Source organism: Melitaea cinxia, chromosome 14 (assembly GCF_905220565.1).
Source record: "Melitaea cinxia chromosome 14, ilMelCinx1.1, whole genome shotgun sequence".
NCBI lineage: Eukaryota > Metazoa > Arthropoda > Insecta > Lepidoptera > Nymphalidae > Melitaea > Melitaea cinxia.
Window position 1 is genome coordinate 4,212,829 of NC_059407.1, and position 27,905 is coordinate 4,240,733.

Here is a 27,905-nt window from a genome sequence, read left to right on the forward strand (position 1 = left end):
AAAATACTTTTTTTTAAATTAAATTATTTGATTTCAGCCAGTTATTTGAAATCTTTGACTCTATGCAATCTCTTTCTTTGGAGAAGAGTTGTTTGGTGACTAAGAATGCTATCAACATCTGCTCGGCTGTTTATTGCACTTTGGGCATATTTGGATATATTGCTTTTGGTTCAAAGGAGATATCTGGTGAGTTATAGATGTATTTCTTTTTATTTTTATTTACACCTAATATAATATGGCTAAAGAGATTTTTGTTTGAACAGATGTTAACTGAAATATTAGTTTTGTTCGACAGTATATCTTTTGAATTAAGTATAGGCTATAAAATCAGGTCATGACCTACTTGAACTAATTTATTAAATAGATTTAGAAAGAATATTAAATATAGTATAGTTTAAGTTGTCTGGCTTTTTTTATCTGTAATGGATTATTGGTCGCATTAAGGAAAAAATATAAAAATGTTTGTAATTCTGAGGAAAAATTAAAATAATTAAAAAAAAAAATCGGACACCTTTTAATCTTCCGAAAATCGAACAGTTTTCTAACATTTTATGATTAACGTAAAGTATTTTGCAGCAGTGAATATTGATATTATTTTCCCACGCTTGACTCCAATAAAAATGACAAGTCTAACCTAGATTTGAGTCTTATTAGTGTTTACATTTTACAATGAAACATAAACTTGTTATTATATTTAAATAAATCACACAAATATGTAAATTAATTATATAACTATGTAAATGATCCTAACCCATCTTTGTAACAGCATAAATAATGCTAATTAGGATCGACCATGACGGTAAAACTGTGTATACTAATTATGTATTCCGTTCGACTTTCCCAACTAGCTCAAGGTCATTTTTTCAGTATTAAATATTTTTTATAAACAATGGCTTAATTATTGAAATTTGTATGCATAAATGAAATATATAGTACTTTTATATTCAACTTTAGATAATAAAAAAAATAGAAATTCTTATATTTAGAATAAAAAAGTTTTCAATCACTCATCAAAATTTGAAATAAAAAAAATTGCATGTTTTGGGATTTTTTTGCAAACAATGCATTACTATTTTTCTCTTCAATACAATTTACAGGCTGTCATAATTGTATCTAGTTTGGCTGTCAAAAGTGAAAGGAATCTAATGTAGGTGTATTGTCTTAGGTAACGTGCTGATGAGCCTGAGTCCTACCATGGCGAGTGACGTCATCAAGCTCGGATTCGTAATGTCACTGGCTTTCAGTTTTCCGCTTATTATTTTTCCATGTCGCGCCAGTCTCTATTCGTTCTTGTATAGGAGGGTGAGCATTTTGAATAATTTTTTTTTATTTCTTTAAAGATTTGAAGAATAAAAAAAATTATTATTTTTTTGTTAGTGATTCGATTTTCAAATATCGCAATTTTTAATGAAATGGAAGATATTTATATACAATGAGAAAAGAACACAAGAAAAAAATAAAAATAAATATTATTAATTGGGTGTGTTTGACTTCTAACTACGTTCCTTCAAATGGGGGTTCTGTGGTTGTTATAGATCACGTTGTGATCAGTATTTTTGAAAATATAGGGACTCTAATCTGACCCCCAAACTCACGCTGATTTATATATGTATATATATAATTTTTTTAATATACATATTATTATAATTATTTCATCATTTCACAATAATAATTATGAATCAATGTTTAAATTGTTATAACCCCATAATAATAAAGACTAATCAAAAAATCCAGCAGTCGCAACCGTCGCACCACGAATACATAGTGACGTCTGCGATGCCGACGCGCGCTTTCCGCGCGCTCACCTTCGGCATCGTGCTGGCGTCGCTGCTGGTGTCGCTGCTGCTGCCCACCGTGGAGCTGGCGCTGGGGCTGGCGGGCGCCACGGCCGGCGTGCTGGTGTGCGTGGCGCTGCCCGCCGTCAGCTTCCTGCGCCTCACGCGCGGGCACACCGCCGAGAGGGCGCTCGCCAAGGTCGGTGTCGTACTGGTGGCGCTGCTGCTGCCCACCGTGCAGCTGGCGCTGGGGCTGGCGGGCGCCACGGCCGGCGTGCTGGTGTGCGTGGCGCTGCCCGCCGTCAGCTTCCTGCGCCTCACGCGCGGGCACACCGCCGAGAGGGCGCTCGCCAAGGTCGGTGTCGTACTGGTGGCGCTGCTGCTGCCCACCGTGCAGCTGGCGCTGGGGCTGGCGGGCGCCACGGCCGGCGTGCTGGTGTGCGTGGCGCTGCCCGCCGTCAGCTTCCTGCGCCTCACGCGCGGGCACACCGCCGAGAGGGCGCTCGCCAAGGTCGGTGTCGTACTGGTGGCGCTGCTGCTGCCCACCGTGCAGCTGGCGCTGGGGCTGGCGGGCGCCACGGCCGGCGTGCTGGTGTGCGTGGCGCTGCCCGCCGTCAGCTTCCTGCGCCTCACGCGCGGGCACACCGCCGAGAGGGCGCTCGCCAAGGTCGGTGTCGTACTGGTGGCGCTGCTGCTGCCCACCGTGCAGCTGGCGCTGGGGCTGGCGGGCGCCACGGCCGGCGTGCTGGTGTGCGTGGCGCTGCCCGCCGTCAGCTTCCTGCGCCTCACGCGCGGGCACACCGCCGAGAGGGCGCTCGCCAAGGTCGGTGTCGTACTGGTGGCGCTGCTGCTGCCCACCGTGCAGCTGGCGCTGGGGCTGGCGGGCGCCACGGCCGGCGTGCTGGTGTGCGTGGCGCTGCCCGCCGTCAGCTTCCTGCGCCTCACGCGCGGGCACACCGCCGAGAGGGCGCTCGCCAAGGTCGGTGTCGTACTGGTGGCGCTGCTGCTGCCCACCGTGCAGCTGGCGCTGGGGCTGGCGGGCGCCACGGCCGGCGTGCTGGTGTGCGTGGCGCTGCCCGCCGTCAGCTTCCTGCGCCTCACGCGCGGGCACACCGCCGAGAGGGCGCTCGCCAAGGTCGGTGTCGTACTGGTGGCGCTGCTGCTGCCCACCGTGCAGCTGGCGCTGGGGCTGGCGGGCGCCACGGCCGGCGTGCTGGTGTGCGTGGCGCTGCCCGCCGTCAGCTTCCTGCGCCTCACGCGCGGGCACACCGCCGAGAGGGCGCTCGCCAAGGTCGGTGTCGTACTGGTGGCGCTGCTGCTGCCCACCGTGCAGCTGGCGCTGGGGCTGGCGGGCGCCACGGCCGGCGTGCTGGTGTGCGTGGCGCTGCCCGCCGTCAGCTTCCTGCGCCTCACGCGCGGGCACACCGCCGAGAGGGCGCTCGCCAAGGTCGGTGTCGTACTGGTGGCGCTGCTGCTGCCCACCGTGCAGCTGGCGCTGGGGCTGGCGGGCGCCACGGCCGGCGTGCTGGTGTGCGTGGCGCTGCCCGCCGTCAGCTTCCTGCGCCTCACGCGCGGGCACACCGCCGAGAGGGCGCTCGCCAAGGTCGGTGTCGTACTGGTGGCGCTGCTGCTGCCCACCGTGCAGCTGGCGCTGGGGCTGGCGGGCGCCACGGCCGGCGTGCTGGTGTGCGTGGCGCTGCCCGCCGTCAGCTTCCTGCGCCTCACGCGCGGGCACACCGCCGAGAGGGCGCTCGCCAAGGTCGGTGTCGTACTGGTGGCGCTGCTGCTGCCCACCGTGCAGCTGGCGCTGGGGCTGGCGGGCGCCACGGCCGGCGTGCTGGTGTGCGTGGCGCTGCCCGCCGTCAGCTTCCTGCGCCTCACGCGCGGGCACACCGCCGAGAGGGCGCTCGCCAAGGTCGGTGTCGTACTGGTGGCGCTGCTGCTGCCCACCGTGCAGCTGGCGCTGGGGCTGGCGGGCGCCACGGCCGGCGTGCTGGTGTGCGTGGCGCTGCCCGCCGTCAGCTTCCTGCGCCTCACCTCATTATGATGGCTTGCACAATGGTCGAAATTCGCGCGAATACTTTCGTTTCTAACTAAAGCTCTAAATGTGACATAAATATAAGGAAATGCGCTGATAACGAGGGAGGTCTCTCCTTGTCAGTTAATAGCTGGCTAACCATTATCGCAATAATTATATCATTACACCATTACAGCCTTTACAGTCCACTACTGGTCATAGGCCTCCACAAGTTTACGCCAAAAATAGCGTGAACTCATGTGTTTTGCCCATAGTCTCCACGCTAGGCAGGCGGGTTGGTGTAAATAATTATATAAAAACAATTATTGTCTAATGCAATAATTAGTCGTCATACCCATGAATAATGTTATAATACCTATAATGTCAATAGAGTGATGAGTACGCAAAAACTAACTGGTTTCATTTTAATTTCAGTGCATAGTTGTTCTCGGACTAATAATATTAGTATTGGGAACCTACGCAAATCTAAGAGCAGCTGAATCCTCTATAGACAAGTACGACGAGAGATACATCACTCAAGAACGTATTGACAAGATTGTGGAAGATTTCTTTGAGAAGATGGAAAAATCTGAAGCAGATGGTGAGCACAGAAACCTATTTATTATATGAAAAGATGTTACAAAAAAATATAAAGATACGATTCAGCCTGTACATCCCACTGCTGGGCATAGGCTTCTTTCTCCATATAGGAGAAGGATTGGAGCCTAACCCACCATGCTGCATGGGGGTTGGTGGATATGTTCCTGTGAGTAACGATCGCTATCAGGTATTTATAATAACAACCGGGACTAACGGATTGACGTGCTCTCCGAGGCACGGTCGGGAGACCCACAAACACAGACATCCAAACCGGAAAATATTTATATAAATATAAATATCTATCCTGAGCGGAAATCGAACCCGCAAACCTCAGTCTTCAAAGCGATACGAACTACTACACCAGAGCGGTTGTTAAAAATATGCCATCATTATACTTTCATACATAAAATTTGGCCAGTATGATCCCTAAAATTCTTCTGAGAAAGGAATAAAATGCTTATTCGAAAGTTCATTTGACTAGATATTTTTGGGACTAAAATATTGAAACTGATTTTAAGATTTTCTTAAAATAATAATTTCACTGTGTTTACAAATTCCTGTAAATAAATAAATAATATAATAAATGTAAATGTACTGTGTGGCTACGGTACTAAAGAATATAGCCACCCCCTCTCTTCCCGTGGGTGTCGTAAGAGGCGACTAAGGAATAACACAGTTCCACTACCACCTTGGAACTAAAAAGCCGACCGACGGCGGGATAACCATCCAACTGCTGGCTTTGAAATGCACAGGCCGAAGACGGCCAGCAGCGTCTTCGGTGCGACGAAGCCAGTACTGCGGTCACCAACCCGCCTGCCCAGCGTGGTGACTATGGGCAAAACACATGATTTCACGTTATTTTTGGCGTGAACTGTGGAGGCCTATGTCCAGCAGTGGACTGTATAGGCTGTAATGATGTTTACAAATTCAATTATTTCAATTTAGGAATGATAAGGAATGAGAAACCTCAATTAAGCAACGACCAGGATTCTAAAGTGCAACCACCCAATCCTGTTCCACCCGAATCTCATTCAATAGAAAAAAACCCAAGCGCAAATATTGTTAACCAAAAATTAATAAAAGAAATATTACAAGACCAAAAAGATGCAGCAGATACATTAAAATCGTCAACACACCCGAAAAATGAAAAATTGAAATTAGCGGATGAAATTATAGCCAACGGTGATATTGGTGTAAGCAAGAAAGAGCCGAGCAAAATAGAAAAAGCAAACGAAGAGAAACCACAATCTAACCAAGAAAAAATAGACATGATGAAACAACAGCAACTAATTGAAACTATCAAACAACACGGCGAAGAACAGAAAGAATTGATCAAAGAACAAAAAGAAATTTTAGATGAAATTTTGAAAACTAAAAAAGAACTAGAGAAAAATAAAAAAGAAGTCGTCAGTAACGAAGCGAAGAAATTAGCCGTTGAAAGTATTCAGAAAATCGCAGATGTTGCAATAAAAAGTTTGAGTGGAGTGACAGATCCACCGGCTGTTTTAAAAGATGTAAATCAAGGCGACAACATAAACAAGTATGAACACGATGCGGCTAACGAAATTGCTAAAAAAGCCAAAGAAGCTTTAGACGTGATTAAAAAATTAAATAAAGAAAAGAAGGAAAAGGAAAAAGCAATTTTTGAAGAAAAACATAAAGACACCAATGTCAAAAATGGCAATGAAAACACAATAAATCAAGTTCAACAAAATTTAATAAATACTGAGGAAATAAAAGAGAGAGAAATACAACACAGAGATAACACTGACAATCAACATGGAGTACAATCAAATTTAAATAGTAACTTAAATGTTAACAGTCAATTAAAGGTTAATGGAAAAGCAGACAAACAAAATAATCCTCCATCAAAGGATCATTCACATTTACCAGACGAACCACAATCTTACAAACAAGGTGAAGATTTGCAGAAAAAAGTTGATTCCAAACCAAACCATCAACAAGAAAATAATATTCAAAGAGTACCTTTACCCATAGCTTTGAAAGAAAAAGTAAATTCAAATAAAATTGCTGATATTAATAACAATTTAGTTCAGAACAACGGTGCTGTGAACTTTAAAGATGATATACTGCAAAATATTGCAAGCGGTCAAAAAATAATTCCTAGAAGAAAGAGAGAAGTTGTAGATTGTACTGAGAAAACAACTCTTAATGCAGAGGACAGACAAATTTGTGAAAATCTTGTAAATACACCAAATATAGTGTCTGATGAAACAATTTTAAAGAATGTTAATTTAGATGAAGTTGACTTATCAAATAGTTTGCCGTTGCAAGCTATGGCGTTACATCACATCAGATCTCTTAAAAGTATTCAAGATAAGAAAAGATAATCGTTACTAATAATTACGCTTTTAATAGTTTTTATAGTAATTATGATGTTCTTTAAAAACCATTGAAAAATTAAATTGTAAGTTATTGATTTTAAAATATTAAACATTTTACAATACCACGAAACCTATGAAATAAAATGTTCATTTTAATAGCATTACTAACCATAAGAATGCATTTAAATATTTATTAATTTCATAGCTTTTTAATGTAATTATGTGATGAATAAAAGCTTAAATGTTGGTAGTTAAGCTTTTGTTTATTTATTGATAAAATAAAAATAAGTAAAATTAAACTAAAAAATCGTCGTCTGTGATCTCATATAATAAGCAACATTATGTTACTTGTGGAGATTTTTAAATGCTTATATTTGATAACAGTAACAAATAATCTTACATTTTGGCAAAATGAAGCAAATTGTGATCAGGTGAACTGACTGAGATTTTATTGAAGATAATAATATTAATAACAAAATGTTTGTGAATAAAAAAAAACGATAACAGTTTGATTTGTATTTTAATTAATTCACGTAAATGCAAAACCCCAGGATACATTAACTTGAAACATTAGTAAAAAGATAAATAACTAAATAAATAACGCGTTATTTCTTCGATTCCTAATTTTTTTCAGAAGTTTTTCTCGTCCTGCGAACAATAAAAAAATTTGAATTTAATTTTTAATCATAAATAGGCCAATAACGGCGAACTGTGTCCAATTCTTAATAACGTATAAAAGAAAGACATATTGACCTCACCTTCTGGCAGATTCTTTGACCTCGCTGGTGTCCGCTTGTTTTGTCCTACGAGTGGGAGTTTCTACGGGAGTACTCTGTTGGCTGGTGGTCTCATCTTTCTGTAATTTATTTTATAATAATTACACTTACATTAAACGGCCTAATATAATGCATATATTAATATGATTATAAAAAGAAGCGTGTTTTAGACCACACAACTGAAGTAAACCTTCTTTAGCTCCATCTAACTTGTATCTCTCAAAAACACTAAAAATAGTGGCACCAAGTGTTAAAGCTGAGTAAAGAAATTCTAAAAAAAATGTTTAAGTATTGACGTTTTCGATGGTGTTTTTTAATCAAAAGATATTATCGATGGCTCCTAAGTATACTGAGTCAATTAAATGAAAAGATATTATCTTCTATTTATCAATGACAGTTCCTATGCTACTAAGGATAAAGTATCGTTGTAAATGTGACTCACTCTAGTGTCCGTAGAAGTCCTGCGGCCCTTCGGCGTGTGAAGAGCTTCGCACGCGCGAGCGAACGAAGCGCGGCGCGCGCGCTGCGGACTGTCGCTCGGGGGACTTGTGGCGCCCGCTGCCACAGAACATTATAACTAGTGGTGGGGGCTATTTATTTGAATTGTACGGTCGAACATTATTAAGGTTCTGTTGCCAATACTATCTATTATATACAATTCTCGTGTCGCGGTGTTTGTAGTTAAACGTTAAAATTTGTGTGCATATTAGGTAGGTCTGAGAATCGAACAACATCTATTTTTCATCCCCCTAAATGTTAAGGGTAGTCCACCCCTATTTTTTATTTAATTTTAAGATAATTTATATATATATTTTATTTTATTATGATTTGGCGTTGAAAATACATACAACCCTAAATTTTCGCCCTTCTACCACCAAACCCTATTTTTAAATAACGTTTACCGGCAAGACAACGTTTGCCGAGTCAGCTAGTATTTCTATAATAATAAGCAATAGGGTAGATATGCGTGTGTCAAATAAATGGTAGTGTGTGTAATGACAACATCCTATATGGATTATTAGTATAATCTGTTTTAAGGATGCTCAACCGACCTCCCCCGTGATGTATAATATATAATTTTGTCACAAATTCTGATAAATTTTACTTTAATATAGTAGCTATCCACTAATCCACTATGGAGTAAGGATTTGGGATATAATCCAACTCTTCTCTTTTATAGCTCAGTTGTTTTCTGTGTCCAAGAATGGGACGATTACGGATGTTACAGTAAAATAAAGTACGGGAGTTTAGCTATGCTTAATCTATTGATTGTTTTTATGAGGTACCCGAACAATAGGGACTCCAATATAATACATATTCTTGTTAAATATCATTTACAGTTATAATATATATCTGCATCTAAACATAGAATACTTAAAAAAAAAAAATCTAGTCAAGGAGCCCCAAAACAAAGTTTATACAGAGCTAATTAAGTATTATTTACATCATATTAATGTAAGACTTGCTCGAAAAAGATAAGAAGTATCGTTGCGCCTTAGGTGCGGGAGGTAATGATTTACGGCCGAACCCAATATTCAATCTATCTCTGGTTATGTCCTACTAGAGACAGAAATATCTATCTATCATTCATTTTACTGACCCAATAAACTTGTCGACGATAGGCAATCTTATCCTTCAAAGCTGTCTATCGAAGAGAGGGAGGATAGCTTACTAGAGATAACAGTTCGTATGAAAATGACAGTGTAAGCGTCCCAATAATAATAGAGTTCTATCTGTCAGTAACGTTGGTTATCTTTAGTAACAACAATATCCGATCTATAGTTTTCGGGGGATAACTAAGATTTATTAATTGAAAAAGTATTTTCTTTGTTTAAAATAAAATTAATTTCGAGTGAAAAATAATGGCAGACTCAAGTTCAAGTAGCAGTTCAAGTGATATTGCTCTTTTGCAACAATTAATTGAATAAAAATAATATGTTTCTTGTGAAATAATACTTACTTTACTCATCTTGTGAATAAAACAAACAATTTGGTGAATGATTGTACCTATAATTTGCAATGATTTGTATAATTTGAATTTTGATTTGTAACAAAATTATACAATTTTTTTTTTGAATATCATATCAAAAATTGACCGCTCCAGCGGGATTCGAACCCGCGTCTTCGACATACCGTGTCGACGCTCTAGCCAATTAAGCTATGGAACGATATACCCGCTAGAGCGAAACTTTTTGATATGATGATTTTTACTTTCGGTTTAAGCGAACCGTGGCGCCGTCTATAGTGAGTTCTTTACAGAGACTCGTAACTATTCAAAGTTTCATATTACAATGAAAATCTTTGACAGGAGACGACACCATGCTATTTTTAATATGTACGATTTTTATTTTTGTGTTACCCACAATTAGGAATTCTAAACATTTTTGAATATCATATCAAAAATTGACCGCTCCAGCGGGATTCGAACCCGCGTCTTCGACATACCGTGTCGACGCTCTAGCCAATTAAGCTATGGAACGATATACCCGCTAGAGCGAAACTTTTTGATATGATGATTTTTACTTTCGGTTTAAGCGAACCGTGGCGCCGTCTATAGTGAGTTCTTTACAGAGACTCGTAACTATTCAAAGTTTCATATTACAATGAAAATCTTTGACAGGAGACGACACCATGCTATTTTTAATATGTACGATTTTTATTTTTGTGTTACCCACAATTAGGAATTCTAAACATTTTTGAATATCATATCAAAAATTGACCGCTCCAGCGGGATTCGAACCCGCGTCTTCGACATACCGTGTCGACGCTCTAGCCAATTAAGCTATGGAACGATATACCCGCTAGAGCGAAACTTTTTGATATGATGATTTTTACTTTCGGTTTAAGCGAACCGTGGCGCCGTCTATAGTGAGTTCTTTACAGAGACTCGTAACTATTCAAAGTTTCATATTACAATGAAAATCTTTGACAGGAGACGACACCATGCTATTTTTAATATGTACGATTTTTATTTTTGTGTTACCCACAATTAGGAATTCTAAACATTTTTGAATATCATATCAAAAATTGACCGCTCCAGCGGGATTCGAACCCGCGTCTTCGACATACCGTGTCGACGCTCTAGCCAATTAAGCTATGGAACGATATACCCGCTAGAGCGAAACTTTTTGATATGATGATTTTTACTTTCGGTTTAAGCGAACCGTGGCGCCGTCTATAGTGAGTTCTTTACAGAGACTCGTAACTATTCAAAGTTTCATATTACAATGAAAATCTTTGACAGGAGACGACACCATGCTATTTTTAATATGTACGATTTTTATTTTTGTGTTACCCACAATTAGGAATTCTAAACATTTTTGAATATCATATCAAAAATTGACCGCTCCAGCGGGATTCGAACCCGCGTCTTCGACATACCGTGTCGACGCTCTAGCCAATTAAGCTATGGAACGATATACCCGCTAGAGCGAAACTTTTTGATATGATGATTTTTACTTTCGGTTTAAGCGAACACACGCCACGGTTCGCTTAAACCGAAAGTAAAAATCATCATATCAAAAAGTTTCGCTCTAGCGGGTATATCGTTCCATAGCTTAATTGGCTAGAGCGTCGACACGGTATGTCGAAGACGCGGGTTCGAATCCCGCTGGAGCGGTCAATTTTTGATATGATATTCAAAAATGTTTAGAATTCCTAATTGTGGGTAACACAAAAATAAAAATCGTACATATTAAAAATAGCATGGTGTCGTCTCCTGTCAAAGATTTTCATTGTAATATGAAACTTTGAATAGTTACGAGTCTCTGTAAAGAACTCACTATAGACGGCGCCACGGTTCGCTTAAACCGAAAGTAAAAATCATCATATCAAAAAGTTTCGCTCTAGCGGGTATATCGTTCCATAGCTTAATTGGCTAGAGCGTCGACACGGTATGTCGAAGACGCGGGTTCGAATCCCGCTGGAGCGGTCAATTTTTGATATGATATTCAAAAATGTTTAGAATTCCTAATTGTGGGTAACACAAAAATAAAAATCGTACATATTAAAAATAGCATGGTGTCGTCTCCTGTCAAAGATTTTCATTGTAATATGAAACTTTGAATAGTTACGAGTCTCTGTAAAGAACTCACTATAGACGGCGCCACGGTTCGCTTAAACCGAAAGTAAAAATCATCATATCAAAAAGTTTCGCTCTAGCGGGTATATCGTTCCATAGCTTAATTGGCTAGAGCGTCGACACGGTATGTCGAAGACGCGGGTTCGAATCCCGCTGGAGCGGTCAATTTTTGATATGATATTCAAAAATGTTTAGAATTCCTAATTGTGGGTAACACAAAAATAAAAATCGTACATATTAAAAATAGCATGGTGTCGTCTCCTGTCAAAGATTTTCATTGTAATATGAAACTTTGAATAGTTACGAGTCTCTGTAAAGAACTCACTATAGACGGCGCCACGGTTCGCTTAAACCGAAAGTAAAAATCATCATATCAAAAAGTTTCGCTCTAGCGGGTATATCGTTCCATAGCTTAATTGGCTAGAGCGTCGACACGGTATGTCGAAGACGCGGGTTCGAATCCCGCTGGAGCGGTCAATTTTTGATATGATATTCAAAAATGTTTAGAATTCCTAATTGTGGGTAACACAAAAATAAAAATCGTACATATTAAAATTATACAAATTCAAACGAAACAACGATTCAATAAAGCGTAATGGCGTCGTAGCGTCTTTTCGTGTCGTGTTAAAACGTTCCGTTACTAGATTTACCATGCATTCCATATTAAAATAATATCATTTATTATAAATTAAAAAGTCTGTGTAAAAATTAATTTGTCCATATTTTTATAAAACAAGATTGCTTTAATATGAATAAAATTTGTATGACAAATTTAAATACTACAAAACATCTGTGTAACATAACTGAGGCCGTCTGTGACGCTGCGTATACTGGAATGTAAGGAAGAGCTCAGGTAGCCGGTCTATCTACAGCTAACTGGAGATAGTAATCCCCTATGCGAATTATTGGGACAACTACAAAGGATAGATAGCTAGTTATTAGCAGTCGATGATAACTACCTATCTCTATCTTTAGATTGAATATTGGGTTCGGCCGTTAATATTTCTTGTAAGATATGCACACGACACTCCCCATTCTCTTATTATTATATATAATAACTATATTATATAATTACTATATTAAAGAAATTACCAATATCAACCGAAGTCCTTCTGGTGATTCTAGCCGCTTTCGTTACAGTTTTTGTCTCAGATGCGGCTCTTGCTAAGCGTGCTGGAAATTAAAATTTTCCATCAGTAAACTCTCTCAAATTAAATAAAATTTTAAATTTTAAATGTAATATTATATAAAAGTTACCAAATTCTTTTTTCAATTTTACTTTTGTAATGTACTTTTTATTATTACTTATACTAGCTGCTGCCCGCGACGTAGTCTGCGTGAATATATATATACAGCACCAAAAATACCTACGATTATACCTTTTAAAATAACATTCATTTACCCGTTTCTTCTTTACATTTCATATCTACAGAAAAATGTCATAGATAGGCGCTGCTTTAAAATTGTCTTGTCTACTTATATTCATTTAATTATGTTTATCGGTTTAGTTACTTATATTGCGTGATTTTTATAGTGTGAAGCTAGCTTATATAGCATGGTTATAAACGTAATAACAACAACATTCGAATATGCGTCGTTAGATTACACGTTGTTACAGAATGCGTTGAGGAAATAAAGGTTCACTGCTCGTTCCCGGTAGGTGATAGCATGATAATATGTAGCCTATATATTGACCCGACTTCTTAATAATATTCGTAACAAATTTGAAGTAAATCCGTGCGGTACTTTTTGAGTTTATCCCGGACATACATACAGACAAACACAAAAATTCTAAAAACTATATTTTTGGCTTCAGTATCGATTGTAGATCACACCTCAAGTATTCTTTTAAAAAAATATTTAATGTACAGTTTTGACTTTCCTACCATTTAATTATATGTATAGATTACACAACGGGCTCCTTCAGTGTAAGTCCCAGAAAAATCGGATCAGCTTGTCTGATATCGCTGCTAAAATGGAGGAAACAAAAGTTTAAAAAAATTTATGTGCTTTTCTGGTATTTACATTCTTTTAGCCTATCGACATAGATCTCTTTCTTAAAATTAATTCGTAGGTTCATATATAAGCCATGCAACTTAAATCATAAATCATATAATACAAAAAAAGCTCATACTTACAACGCGGTTTATTAGCGAATGATGAGTCTGGCAAGTTTTTCAATTCGTCGGGATCGGGCGAGCCTAGTGTTACGTGCGTGTAGGGATTAGCGAGGAATATTATACATATTAAAATTCAAGCACAGTTCAGGCCATGAGAACTATGGTCTATACACTGTTAAGTAATCTAAATTTACAATATAAAGATTTTTTGAAGAAGTGTACTTGTGTTAGACAGACTGTGTGTAGGCTATAAAACAACATGCTATGACAAATAGAAGCTGAGGAATAACCATAAATACATATAAAGCAATGGGGTTTATGTAGTTATCCTTTAATAGAAATACGAAGTTATTGTTTTAAATTTTCCTATATTGTTCGGATATTCCTTAAGAATATGACTCGGTTTTACTAAAGTTAGCGTTAATGTTTATTGATCCGCTTTTTTGTGTCGCAGTATCACGGTTAAAATTCCTAAAAAAGTATGTAGACTTTCTGACATAGAGTACTAAAAAAAAAAAAAAAAACGAATCGTAAAGAAGTTGGTCGATCGAGAATCGTTTAAGTTAAACAACTTGAATTGCTAAAACAAAAAATGTCAACTTTTAAATATAGAGAATGTTATTCTAATTTTTTTTCAATGTGCTGGTTGAAAGAAATCAATGCAATAATAAAAATGTCTCTATCTCATTTATTTAAATGTCAGACCAATAGTTCTCATGGCTTCAGTTTAATTGAAAGAGTATTTACATTAAGACATAGAGGATACAGGGACAACATTGCCTGGTGGAAAATATCTCTGAAAATTTCGGACTTTGAATTATTGAGAATATTTGACTTTTTCAGAGTTACAAAATACTTATTTCGACTTCTTAAAAAAAGTATTTTCTATTAAGTCTTATGCAGAGTTATGAAGACTTTTAATTTCTTCAAACAAATATCCACCAGGGTTATCATGCATATTATTACTAAAACATTAAGGTTTTCATCATGCTAATTAATAACAGCTTTGTAACATTTAATGAAATAATTTTTGCTTATTATCAAAGTTGACACTATAGTGTTGGTAATCCTGTTTGTGATTTTTAAATGGCAAATATTTATTTAATTATTTTGATTACATATTTAAAAAATGCGACGATTAATAACAATAATTAGAGCTTTAAAAACTTTAAATATTATTTTTTTTGGAAATATAATTATGTTTAATTAATCTAAAGATTAGACAAAATATCACACTGATATATGAGAACAGTGCCATAAAGTAGTATTTTTTTATATATAATTAGATTGGCAAACAAGCGTACGGCTCACCTGATGGTAAGCGATTACCGTAGCTTATAGACGTCTGCAACACCAGAAGCATTGCAAGCGCGTTGCCTACCCTATCTCCAATTCCCCCCCAGGTGCACTGGTCACCGTACTCACCAGCAGGAACACGTCACTGCTTGAAAGCAGTATTATTTGGCTGTGGTGTTCTATACGGTTGAGGTACTACCCCAATCGGGCTGCTCCGTATTTGAGCAGGAAATTGCCGTGCCCAACCTCAGTTATTTGTATAAAATATTACGAGTATATATATATAAAATATTACGAGTATATATATATAAAATCTTATCGCACTATTAAGGTATTAACTTTTCTAACGCAAGCATAATGGTGCTAAAAGGCGGCATTATGTATGTTTTTTTTTTGTTATATTATGTATAACACTATGTTACTAGTATTAAGATATGTTACCTTCAAAATCAGCCTTACTCAAAAGACTGATTCTATCAATAGATTGAACATCGTAGGAGTTATTAGAAGTGTCGTCATCATCTTCAATTTCAGATCGAGAGGCTGTGCTAGGCCTACGACGTGGCGTGCGTGGCTCTAACCATGATTCTAATACTGCCTTCTGGTTACGAGTTAGCCTGTAAGATGTCTCATTTATTCATAAAACTTATTACCAATATATAAAAAGACAGCACGTGAATTGCTATGTGGTGGAAAAATCAGGGCTAGCACTTGATCAGTTAAAATAAGTATTTAAAACGCATTAATAAAGTCGTATCAAAATGATTTATATTTAAAAAGAACATTTACTATTTTTGTTGTTGGTAATTCTTAGTTCATGAGATTTTCGTGATTAGAGTGAACTGTGAACACAGTGACCACACTATGGGAGTTGGCAGTAGTGTCGAAATATCATCGATCATCGTCATATCATACATTGTATATTTATGTTTAACTAAATTTTCTATTTAAATTAAGAATACTTTAATATTCCTTTTGTTTTGGGTAAAAAATAAAATTACAAAAATTTTAATCTCACCTTCTAGTTCCTAATTCATTAACGATATCCTCTGAAGTTTCTCCTTTCGATTCCTCAGTTGCTACTTCTGGTATCACAGATAAATCCGGCTTCGTCTGTATTATTGACTTACGACCTTTTCTTACTGGACCTTTGGCATCACTGCCATCTTCACTAACTTTGCTCCTAGAAGACTTCACAGAAGATTCGGAAGCAACACTGATATTATCATCGTCTTTCTTACTTCTAGAACGAGTTGACCGTCGTCTTGGTGTTAATACATCTTCTAGAATAAGCGAATCGTCTTCGCCTTTCTCCATAAGTTCTTTAGACGCGCGGCGTGTTAATATTTTTCTTACTTCCGTTGAGGGGGTTTTAGATCTCCTTCTAGAAGATGGCGTAGTGACTTCTACGTTTACGTTTTCTGGTGTTTTTTGTTCTATTTCTGACTTATTTGAAGATGTAGATTGAGTTCTTTTACGCGTTACTGGAGTTTGGGGCTGTGCTTTTTCAATTTCATCAACAGATTTATTTGAAGCTGTGGACTTTGTACGTTTTCGAGAACGAACAGGTTTTGTTTTTTCAGTTTGATTAGATTCTTTTTCATCTTGAATAGTTTCCTGTGGTGATGGTACTTTAGCTGTATCTTTAATTTGTTCTTTCGCTTTTTCTACTTCTTCAGTTGGAATACTGCTAGTATCAACAACGTCTTTATTGCCTGTGTCAGTTTCTTTATCTTCAGAAATAGCAGAACGATTTTCTATTTCAGTTTGAGGCTGTGGTTCTTTTACCTCTTCAATCGTTTCAACAGGTTGATCTGAAAACATACAATTTTTTAACACAATTATTTAGTGAAGGCAAGCGTCATTGTGTCAAATTTATTGAAAATGAAGTCCTCATTACTTTTTTTCCAAAATAAAAGCCTATAAATTTTTAGGTTCCTTTTTATAACACACAAATATGCCGAAACAAAAAAGTGGTTGAATTATTCAAGTTTATGTCACTTGACAAAACCTACCATAAGCATTCAGCCTGTAATATCCAACTGCTGGGCATAGGCCTCTTTCTCCATGTAGTAGACGGATTGGAGCTTAATCCACCACACATCTCCATTGCGGATTGGCAGATATGTTCCCTACTATGAGTAGCGATCGCTATCAGGTATTTATATACAACAACCGGGACCGACGACTTAACGTGCTTTCCGAGGCACGGTGAGGAAACCCACAAGGACAGACATCCACATCTGTAAGAAATATTTATACAAATGCAAAGATCCATCCCGAGCGGGAATCGATCCCACGAACCGTCGGTGTTTTAGGCGACTACTTGCACCACTACAACAAAGCGGTTGTTGTTGACAAAACCAAAATAAAATTATTTACTTTGAATAGGCATAGTTTACTGTATGATAGTTCTGAACCTTACCTGTTTCCATAGCTTCGACAACATCCTCCTTATGTCCTGCTGTATCTTCTTCCATTTTACTTTCTGCTGTCTCTTCTTCCACTTTACTTTCTGGTGTTTTTTCTTCTATTTTATGTTCTGCTTTTTCTTCTTCCATTTTATTTTCTTCTGCCTCTTGTCCTTTCTGTTCTTCAGTCTCAGTTTTGTTATCATCCGAGTAATTTAAAGTGACTGACTGATCGGATTCAACGATCGAATTGTCGTCAGTCAGTATCGACATATTGCGAGCTTCATTTAACTGTTCCTTTGAATCTTCTGCTACTGTTTCTATAACCATTTCTTGAGGATCACTTTTCTCCTGTCCTTGTATTGGGTTTTGTTCAGCTGATTGTGTTACGGCAGCAGGTTCTGATACTTCTTCCACGGTAATTTCTTCTATTTGTTGTTCTTTATCTTCTGCAACTTGAGGTTCCTCATCTATTTCTAGTTTGTTCCTGTCTGATGATTCATCGGAATCAGCGATTGAAATTACCTCATTTTCATCTTCATCACCAGAACTCGAATCCTAGAAAAAAAAGCGTATTATAGTCAATATTTATTGCTGTTAAAATTTAATGTTTTTTCAATATCTTCAAAGTATTTTATGTACTTTAGTATGATATTAGTTTCTCAATGATAGTATTTGTTTACTTATTATTATTTCAGACTGCAATGCCCCTGCTATTGCTGCCCAGCAGTCATAGGCTTTTTCTCCTTGTAGAAGTGTCGGGGACACCACACTGTTCCACTGCGGGTTGGCGGTTTTTTTTAATAAAAAATATTTTTTTTAACTTACATTTTCTTCCGAAGATTCACCACTCTCTTCAGCACTCTCGCTAGAATCCTCGGAAGCTTCACTGGAGTCTGATTCAACGCGACAGTCATCTGACATTTCTCCTTCTATCTCATTTATTTCCCTCTCAATCTCAACTATTCTCTCTTTCTCCTTCTGAATCACGCTTTCAGTTTCTTGCGTTTCTACTTGGGATTTCCACGTATCCTTGATTTCTATTTCACTATCGCTTGTCATTAAACTAGATTCACCTAAATTTTTATCTTTCGTAGAATCGTCTGTGACAGCAGCGCTATTATCGTTACTAGCCAAAACAGACTTTCCTACATCGGTCTCATTAAATTTAAATGATACAGTTGGTAGTTTTATATCTGGTATGTTATTATCTTGTAAGCTAGTTTCCCCGACACTGCTTTCAAAGCTTTGTAGAACTGATTTCCCGATATCTTCATTGATCGTAGTAAAGGTCGGTAAAGGTTTCAATTCACTCTGTGGTACTGTTTCATCTTTTGCCTCATCTTGGGTAGTTTCAGCGATGCTGCTCTGATAGCTGTGTAGCACTGATTTTTCTGTATATATTTCGTTTATTGTCGTGAATGCGGGCAACTGTTGTACACTGGAATCATCATCGTGACTTTTGGTTATCCTTTCAGTAGTAACGGATAGAAAGCTTTCTGTGGAGCTTTGAAGGACAGACTTGTTGACTATGGGCGAGAAAGTGACGTCCATTAAGCTGGTTGCGTCTTTAGAGGCTTTCATAGGTGTGCTTTCAGTTTTATCTTCTACTGGATCGGCATCAATTTTATCTACTAATTGCCTTGTTTTAGCGTACGCATTAGCTTCGAGTACCATTCGTGAGAGAGATCGTTTGTTTCGAGTGGAATGTTCCTTTTTAGGCGACATTAATTTCTCGGGTGTTTTAGAACGGCTCCTTTAAAAATTAAATATATATTGATTTCGTACGTAATACATCTTGACATACTTTTGAATAGATGTATCTATAATTATACTTTACATACAACAATATAAGTCGATTTAATTTAAATGTTATCCTTTATGACTAATTAATACATAAACTGTTTGGGTACCGAATTTTTATTTTTTAAATTGGAAAGGACTAAAAGCCTAAAATTATAATTTTACCATTTTCCCTTATTGATTTGGACTGTCTATAAAAAAGGCAAATTATTCAACTTATTGCAGTGTAGCAAATCTTCAGATTTATAATAAATTTTTGTAATTTTTATACACAAATACAAACCTTAAGCTACGCGGACTGGTAACAACTGATTGCTCCGCTACTTCGACTTCTGGAGTTCGAGATCGGCTCCTATGATTTAAAACGTAATAAATAATCATCTATGCTGATTAATATTATAAAGCTGAAGAGTTTGTTTGTATGAACGCGCTAATCTCAGTACCTACTGACTCGAATTGAACAATTATATTTTTGTTAGATAGTTCATTTTCCGTGGAAGGCTATTTATATTTAATTATATTTTAGTATATTTTTTCCTCAAATTACTGCGGATGAAAGAGTGAGCAACAGGTGATAAGTATGTAATAAGTCGTTTAGGTCACCTACAACTACCACGATACAATAATTTATATTCCTACTTAAAGTCTATGAGTCATAATATAAAATTGGAAAAGTTTCAGAAAATGTAACACTTAATTAGCTCGACGTGTTTGTCAATTCGTAAGACAAGACAAAGTTAGTCTGGCCAGCTAGTAATATTTAGTATATGTAAGTATATTTTAAATTTACCTTAAGCTACGTCTGGTAGGTGATCCGGGAGATTCAGACTGTTTTGGGTACTCGGAGATGGCTTCTAACTGGGAAAGCGCCTTTCTTACTTTTGCCTGTATTTCTGGGGTACGTGATCTAGTCCTAGTAAGCAAATAAAAATTTGAATAAAAATCACAAAACAGACAAAGGTCCTTTGTCTGTTTTGTGTTAAATAATAATCATTATTTTTTTTTTCTATACGACAAGGTCAGCTAACAAGGGTATGGCCCACGTGATGGTAAGCGATTACCGTAACCTATAGACGCCTGCAACACCAGAGGCTTCGCAAGCACGTTCCCAATCCTATCCCCAACCCGCCCAGGAGACCTGGTCACTTTACTCACAACAGAAGCACAACAGCTTGAAATTAGAATACTAATTACATGAAGAATACTTATCACAGCTATGTAATAACATTTACCATTATTCCTCAGCCAGGTTGCTCCAGATTTTGACTAAGATATATCCTTCAGTGTCCTACCTCAATAGAAATATGGATGTAAGTTACTAAGTATTATGTAATAAATTACCTTGGTCTTGTTTCACTTTCAACTTCATGTTGAGGCTGTTCAGGGATAGCTGCTAAACCTGACCGAGGACTCAGCTCCGGTGTACGGGATCGGCTTCTAAGAGAGCAAAATGATTTTAAGTTTATACTAATATTTTTGGAGGAATACAGTTTAGCTGCGCGTTAAAAATATTCTTCAAAAAATATATTTTATCAGATTGCTTCTAAAACACTTTTAAATATTAGTTTAATAATAATAAATAATAGTTAATGAACACCTAATCGTAAATCGTTCACAAGATCCAGCAAGAAACTCAATCGTCACTCTTTTAATACTAATTCATGTAGCTAAATCAAAAAAACTAAAATAAAACATTAATTTAAAAGCCATCACGATCTCGATGTCAATGAAATTAAAATAAATAGCTTATCAATGTTTTCTACCTTGTAACTCTTTCAGCGCGTAAACTCACAATAGGCGTATCTTGTCTCTCAGGTGTTGTGGGGCGACTTCTAAAACAAAAATTACATTTTATAAGTTATTTGGCCAAAATACTTTTACCGATTGTGATAATTTCCTTTGATGAATGTTATTCTTTACAAGTGAAAGAAAAATAAATAATTATGCAATTAAATACTCGTAAGCGCGAATATCATTAAAATTAGATTTAGTAATACTGGAGAATATCGTGAAAATAGATACGCTGTTTACACATTTGTATCTCATGTCTTTCATATCATATAGCTATTGACTACAAAACTATAATAAAATGAACAAGATTATTTTTTCCATAAAATGATTACACAGTTAATGGACATAAAAAAAATATCTATATTTTCAAAAAACTTACAAAAAGTCCACACAGCAAAAACAACAATCATACTTAAGAAATTATTACATCATACAAAGATACATAATACGATTTGTTATTAAATCACGTTTAATTATTCTATTGGTAGATGTTAAGGGTGAGATTTTAAATTATAACTATTTAGGGCCAGTTGCGGATAAAGGTTTTCCTGCAAATAAGTTACGATTAGATTTTACCGGGAGGTAGAATAGGACATTAGACCCTGTTTCATCACAATTAATAAACTAAAAGTATTAGATTTATATTGACGAAAATAGAAACGTCTCATAGATACAGTGAAATTCGACAGTGAAAATGAGTAAAATATCAAAAGCTTTTATCTGTTAGATATCGTCATCCGTCAAATAGCGTTGTCCAAAACTGGTGAAACAGGCTCTTAGAATAACAACTCACCTATTTGCCAAAGGTGTACTTTCGCCCATACCGGACCTAATACTCCTTCTGCTCGTCGGAGTTCGAGGCACCGCACTATCTATATCCTTAACTATATCTATTTTTTTATCTTTTATCTCGGACTCTTCTAACTTTGTGTCGTCATCTTCATCTTTCAGCATCGAATGTATGGGCGATGCCCGATTATATCTCTTCTCTCCGGAGTAACGGGGATTTATTAGAGTTATTGGTATGTCTGCAATGCTCTCTATTGATGTGTTCGGATCATCCGATAGACTACTGTTTGCTGAAATCGATAGAGATTTCCTGAAACAAAGGTTTTAAATGAACAGTAAATTTTTGTAGCAGATAAAAAAAGACTCCAATATTTGCAATATCCTACTAGGATGACAAACAAGTGTATGGTTCACCTGATGCTAAGCGATTACTGTAGCTTACAGAGGTCTGCAACAACAGAAGCATCGCATGCGTGTCGCCAAGCCTACCGTGAGGAGCTCTGGTCACCTCACTCACCATAAGAACTCAACACTACTTGAGAGGAATGTTATTTAACTATGATCTTCTGTAAGCTGTCTGTAATTAGCGTTAATGATTTGTTTAGTCAGTATAACTGGTTTTACAAAAATGAAGCTATGAATAGTTGAATATTGAAACATTTATTTTAAGGATTTTATGCGATGCAATAATAAACAAAGTCTCAAAGTTATGTTTGTTAATTCCTATGTTTTTTCGCCAGTAATTCCTAGATTTTAGAAGGCGAACCTAAAAGTTTCTATACTGTCTGCAGATTTTATTAGTTTTGATAACATAATATAATGGACCTTTTGGTCGTTAACACTTTAACACATTTTTTAAGACGCGTGACGCGTTCACAACACTGGCTGTTGCGCTGGCGGTCGCGGGTTCGATCCGCGTTCACGACAGTTGTCTGGACGTTTGTGCTTGTGTATTGTGTGCGTATTTCCGGATCGGTATGTCTCCTGTGTCGGGGGAAGTAGGAGGAATAAATGCTGGGGGCCGTTGAGAGTGAGGCGTTTATTTATTTACTAGCTAACCCGGCAAACTTTGTATTGCCACTAAGCGCTATTAAAAAATAGTGGTTGATGGTGGAAGGGAAACAATTTAATATTATTAATGCCAAATCATAAAAAAAATAATTAAAAAAAAATATCTAAAAATTAAAAAACATAGGGGTGGACTACCCTTAACATTTAGGGGGATGAAAAATAGATGTGTTCGATTCTCAGACCTAACCAATATGCACACAAAATTTCATGAGAATCGGTTTAGCCGTTTCGGAGGAGTTTAACTACAAAAACCGCGACACGAGAATTTTGTATATTAGATTTATATTTATTATTATAATTTTTTTCATAAGTCACATATATTTAAAAATATTGTAACAAGCCCATTAAAGTAATATCATAGTCGTAATATTTATATAAATACTTATTTTAATTAAAATTTTATTATTTAATATTATCCTTGAAATTTGTTTGTACATTGTTAGCTTTTAAAATCTAGACCTTCGCGGGCGAAATCGCGATAGATCGCTAGTTGTATATAAAGTACAAAACATAAATCTATTACCTTGCTCTAACGTTATCTTTATATAACTTTCTACGTTGCGGCTCTTTGTCTTCAGCGGCGAATTTTTTCGGCGGTGATTCCATAGGATGAGGGTCAGACTGCAATATTTAATTTTTTATAAGTATTTATATAAAAATTAGATAATATGACGTCAACGACCTGTATACCCGCATATAATTAAAATCAGGTGTCATTTGAGGCTAGCTGTTGGCCGTGGTTTAAACTAGATTATGGACCGTACATCGTGCCTCAGAGAGCACGTTAAGCCGTCGGTCCCGGTTGTTATCATGTACACCTGATAGCGATCGTTACTCATAGTAGGGAATATATCCGCCAACCCGCATTGGAGCAGCGTGGTGGATTAAGCTCTGATCCGTCTCCTCCATGGGGAAAGAGGCCTATGCCCAGTAGTGGGATATTACAGGCTGAAGCGTATGGGCCGTATGCTGTTATTCCATGATCTAGGTTATTTATTTGCAAAGATGCTATTTTAATTGCAATGAAATTCGTAGTTATAGTGTATACATAAATCTAAAATTTCTTTGTTCCAATATATTTCAAAAACATCGAATCTTCAATTTACGAAGAATTTAATCATCATTTTACAATTAATTATAATAATTAATTCGATGATACTATCAATAAAGTAGATTCTGTCGATAAAAATCGGTATGGATCTTAACCATTACTCTTTTCAAACCGACAAGCGCTACTGAACCCACTCATCTTCCATATATTTATATTTGTGAAATAATATGCATATTACGCAGTTATTACTAACGTATACATGGAGATTTACACTCATATAACATTTCAAATACTTATAGGACAGTCAATTCTTACATTATGTGACCGTTTGTCACTATCATAGTCCGTTTGTTTCTCGGGCGACTCTTTCGAATTCTTCACAATGACAGGCACCGGCACTGGCGAGGGCGTGGAGCCACCGTCTGACGCGGTCGAGATTGTAAACCTTAGGAGCCTGGAAATAATGATTATTTTGTAACTAATCTTAGTACTATATTGTGGAACAGAAAATTTATATCCAACTAGCTGACCTGGTGAACTTCGTACCGCCTTATTTTCTTTTCTTAAATATAATAATTACACATTTCAAAATAAAAAACTGCACACGTTGTGCAATTTTGATTACAATCGGTTAAGTAGTTCAGGAATCCATTGCGGAAGCAACGTGAAGTAATTTATATATATATATATATTAAGATAATTTTTAAAGTAAAACTTCTTTACGCCCGCTTGACTCGGGGAGTAAGCTAGTGAATGCGTGACACGTGATAGTTAATAATAATAATAAATAAACGTTTCACACTCAATGGATCCCCCAGTAGGATTTTCTCCTGTGTTGGGGGTCCGGAAACCCACACAGTACACAAACATAGCGCCCAGACCACGACTAACATCTATATGGTCGATACAAATGTCTGTCTGATTATGACGACTCTACTTATATAGACAGTAACGCACCCATGCGGTATTTAACTGTCCTAAAATAGGATATTTTTGATATCGTAATCGGCCTGCAACATTCCACTGTTGGTAATAGGCCTCTTTCTCCACCTAGAAGAAGGATTGGAGCTTAAACCACTACGCTGCTCCTCTGCCGGTTGGCGGATGTGTTCCCTACTATGAGTAATCATCGCTATCAGGTATTTATGATGACAGTCGAGACCGATGGCTAAACGTGCTCTCCGAGATACGATGGGGCGACCCACAAGAACAGATATCGAAACCAGAAAGAAATATTTGCACCAATATAAACATCCATTCCTTGCGGGACTCGAACCCGCAAACCGGCGGTACTTTAGGCGACCACTAGACCAGAGCGGTTGTATTTCTTATATCAGTGATGACAAAATAATGTACTGTGTGGCTACGGTACTAAAGAATATAGCCACCCCATCTCTTCCCGTGGGTGTCGTAAGAGGCTAAGGGATAACACAGTTCCACTACCACCTTGGAACTTAAAAATCCGACCGATGGCGGGATAACCATCCAACTGCTGGCTTTGAAATACACAAGCCGAAGACGGGCAGCAGCGTCTTTGGTGCGACAAAGCCAGTACTGCGGTCACCAACCCGCCTGCCCAGCGTGGTGACTATGGGCAACACATAAGTTCACGCTATTTTTGGCGTAAACTTGTGGAGGCCTATGTCCAGCAGTGGACTGTATAGACTGTAATGATGATAATGACAATGGGATGCGGTCATCAATATTCAACAAAAAAGGCTCAGGCACCCAACATTGGCCCTTCGAGCCGGATCTGATAGTTAATAATCTGATAGTGAATATAAATAATTTTCTTCATTCACAGTTTGCACTAGATCAGCTACAATGTCTAACTGTAGTTAGCCTCACTTGTCGGCGCGCGCGCCCGCCTCGTCCCCGCTGTCCGCCTCGCTCGCCGCGCGCCGGCCCTGGACAGTCGTACACACACTCAACACGTATACTTGCCAACTTTCTTTTCAAAGCATTCGCTATTATATAAAGTAGATCGCTCTTTAGCGATAAGACCGCCTTTTGTACATTCCTTTTTTTTGTTATTATTATTATTTCTCGCTTGTTTCTTTTTCTTTTATGTTACTTGTATTGTTTTTGGTTGTACAATAAAGTATATTTGTATTGTATTGTATTGTAAAGTATTAAGCGTGAAAACATTACGAGAGCGTAAAGGTCCCACAAGTTACACTCGAATTCGTGTTTTTTTTTATGTCACTAGGTCGGCAAACAAGCGTACGGCTCACCTGATGGTAAGCGATTACCGTAGCTTATAGACGTCTGCAACACCAGAAGCATCACAAGCTCGTTGCCGACCCAATCCCCAATCCCCCCAGGAGCTCTGGTCACCTTACTCACCAACAGGAACACAATACTACTTGAAAACAGTATTATTTAGCTGTGGTCTTCTGTAAGGTCGAGGTACTACCCCAGTCGGGCTGCTCCATATTTTGAGCAGGAAATTCCTGCTGTGCCCTACCTCAGTTAAAAGGGTAGCTTTTAAAACGAAATTTATTGATCTCGAGACAAGAAGTTACGACATTATACAAATTTCGTATTTAGTTATAAATTAATTTTTAACTAGTGACTTATGTAATACGGGACCAATACGTGTGCGTCCACGGACCACTGATAAAAAACCACTGCACTAGATAAATGTAATTTTATGCGAATAATCAAACAATTAACAGTATCAGTTAAATAAATTAATTTAACTAAGGTAGGGCACAGCAGGAATTTCCTGCTCAAAATATGGAGCAGCCCGACTGGGGTAGTAAGTACCTGGACCTTACAGAAGATCACAGCAAAATAATACTGTTTTCAAGCAGTATTGTGTTCCTGTTGGTGAGTAACGTGACCAGAGCTCCTGGGGGGATTGGGGATTGGGTCGGCAACGCGCTTGCGATGCTTCTGGTGTTGCAGGTGTCTTAAGCTACGGTAATCTCTTACCATCAGGTGAGCCGTACGCTTGTTTGCCGAACTAGTGATATAAAAAAAAGAAAAAAAAAATACCTTCAAAATACTGTGCGGTGTTTCTGCCCCACTTCTTTCGTAATCTTTATGAGGACTCTCAAATTCCGGCATGTCCAGTAAACTTGCCATTTCCTCGCAGAGAGCTTCGCTTACTTTAAGAGTACAGGAGGCTTTAGGCGTTTTTGGAGTTCCGGTAAAGTCGAGTTTGGCTCGCTTGGACGGCGTCGCCTCACTGCCTTTTTCTTCGGAGTTTAGAATGCTGAAATTTTATTCATTCATTCAAATCAGTAAAACAGACATTATTATGGACACTCCAATACTAATTTTATTGCTTTATAATAATAAACTTTTACGCAAATTTTATGTCAAATAAAAAAATAACATAAAGGAATGTTTCATCAAATTACCTTTTGGTTTTATATAATTTGGGAGTACAAATAAACGGTGTTTCTTCAATGTTCAACGCGCGTTTGATACCTCTTTTTATTTTCGGCTTGTTGATCCAAGTTTCACTAGCATTTTCAATCGTATCCTAAAAATATAATGAATAATGATAAGACATTCTTTATCTTGAGTGTTGCTTCTAAGTGAAATAGCTTTCCGAAGATTAACAAATTTTTAAAATTTATCCAGCAGTTTCAGACTAGTTAATTAACTATAAATAAATTAAAAAAAAAACTTCCTTTTGTATACTTAGTATACGTTTTTTTAAAAGATATATTGAAACATATAATCATATTATTGTCATTTGAATATTAATATTAGAATATTACTAAAAATATTGTAAAAATAATACTTATCTGCTTAATTTGTGTTAGAAATGACACATTAATTACGTACTAGGAGAAGTATTTATTTCTTATAAAAACATATGCAATACTGTTATTTACCTGGATAAAAGTTGATTTGTAAGTAAAAGTATTCTTAGGAGAATTTGCTTGTACATAGAAGGACATCGGTTTCGCTTTTATGACTGTAAGGCAAAAAAGAGTATTTTTATTAGTATTTAATAAAAAGA

The 27,905-nt window shown here is 37.6% G+C and overlaps 2 protein-coding genes across 2 annotated transcripts in view; one reads left to right on the forward strand and one right to left on the reverse strand.

Moving 5' to 3' along the window:
- Positions 1-1,776: 1,776 nt before the first annotated feature.
- Positions 1,777-7,246, forward strand: LOC123659851. The gene is made up of 3 exons (XM_045595017.1): positions 1,777-3,690; positions 4,228-4,393; positions 5,338-7,246. Exons 1-3 carry the CDS (start codon positions 1,777-1,779, stop codon positions 6,741-6,743), a joined length of 3,486 nt encoding a protein of 1,161 aa, XP_045450973.1. The 3' UTR covers positions 6,744-7,246.
- LOC123659852 (protein ELYS) overlaps positions 7,239-27,905 on the reverse strand; it is a 40,926-nt gene continuing 20,259 nt past the window's right edge. Inside the window, exons 20-39 of the mRNA XM_045595018.1 lie at positions 27,778-27,860; positions 27,295-27,419; positions 26,927-27,146; positions 25,775-25,833; positions 24,242-24,380; positions 23,399-23,496; positions 21,809-22,114; positions 20,988-21,056; positions 20,566-20,661; positions 20,015-20,137; positions 19,508-19,576; positions 18,250-19,177; positions 17,436-17,979; positions 16,029-16,824; positions 15,452-15,627; positions 13,733-13,795; positions 12,687-12,767; positions 7,956-8,071; positions 7,496-7,593; positions 7,239-7,385 (exon numbers count right to left, since the gene is read on the reverse strand). Of these exons, the coding sequence (XP_045450974.1) occupies positions 7,358-7,385; positions 7,496-7,593; positions 7,956-8,071; positions 12,687-12,767; positions 13,733-13,795; positions 15,452-15,627; positions 16,029-16,824; positions 17,436-17,979; positions 18,250-19,177; positions 19,508-19,576; positions 20,015-20,137; positions 20,566-20,661; positions 20,988-21,056; positions 21,809-22,114; positions 23,399-23,496; positions 24,242-24,380; positions 25,775-25,833; positions 26,927-27,146; positions 27,295-27,419; positions 27,778-27,860 (4,217 nt within the window). The 3' untranslated portion in view covers positions 7,239-7,357. The remainder of the gene's footprint in view (positions 7,386-7,495; positions 7,594-7,955; positions 8,072-12,686; positions 12,768-13,732; positions 13,796-15,451; positions 15,628-16,028; positions 16,825-17,435; positions 17,980-18,249; positions 19,178-19,507; positions 19,577-20,014; positions 20,138-20,565; positions 20,662-20,987; positions 21,057-21,808; positions 22,115-23,398; positions 23,497-24,241; positions 24,381-25,774; positions 25,834-26,926; positions 27,147-27,294; positions 27,420-27,777; positions 27,861-27,905) is intronic.

Coding starts and splice junctions, on each gene's coding strand:
- LOC123659851 (XM_045595017.1), top strand. CDS start 1,777: ATGCCGACGCGCGCTTTCCGCGCGCTCACCTTCGGCATCGTGCTGGCG. Junction 3,691..4,227: donor CCGAGAGGGCGCTCGCCAAG/GTCGGTGTCGTA, acceptor TTTTAATTTCAG/TGCATAGTTGTTCTCGGACT. Junction 4,394..5,337: donor GGAAAAATCTGAAGCAGATG/GTGAGCACAGAA, acceptor ATTTCAATTTAG/GAATGATAAGGAATGAGAAA.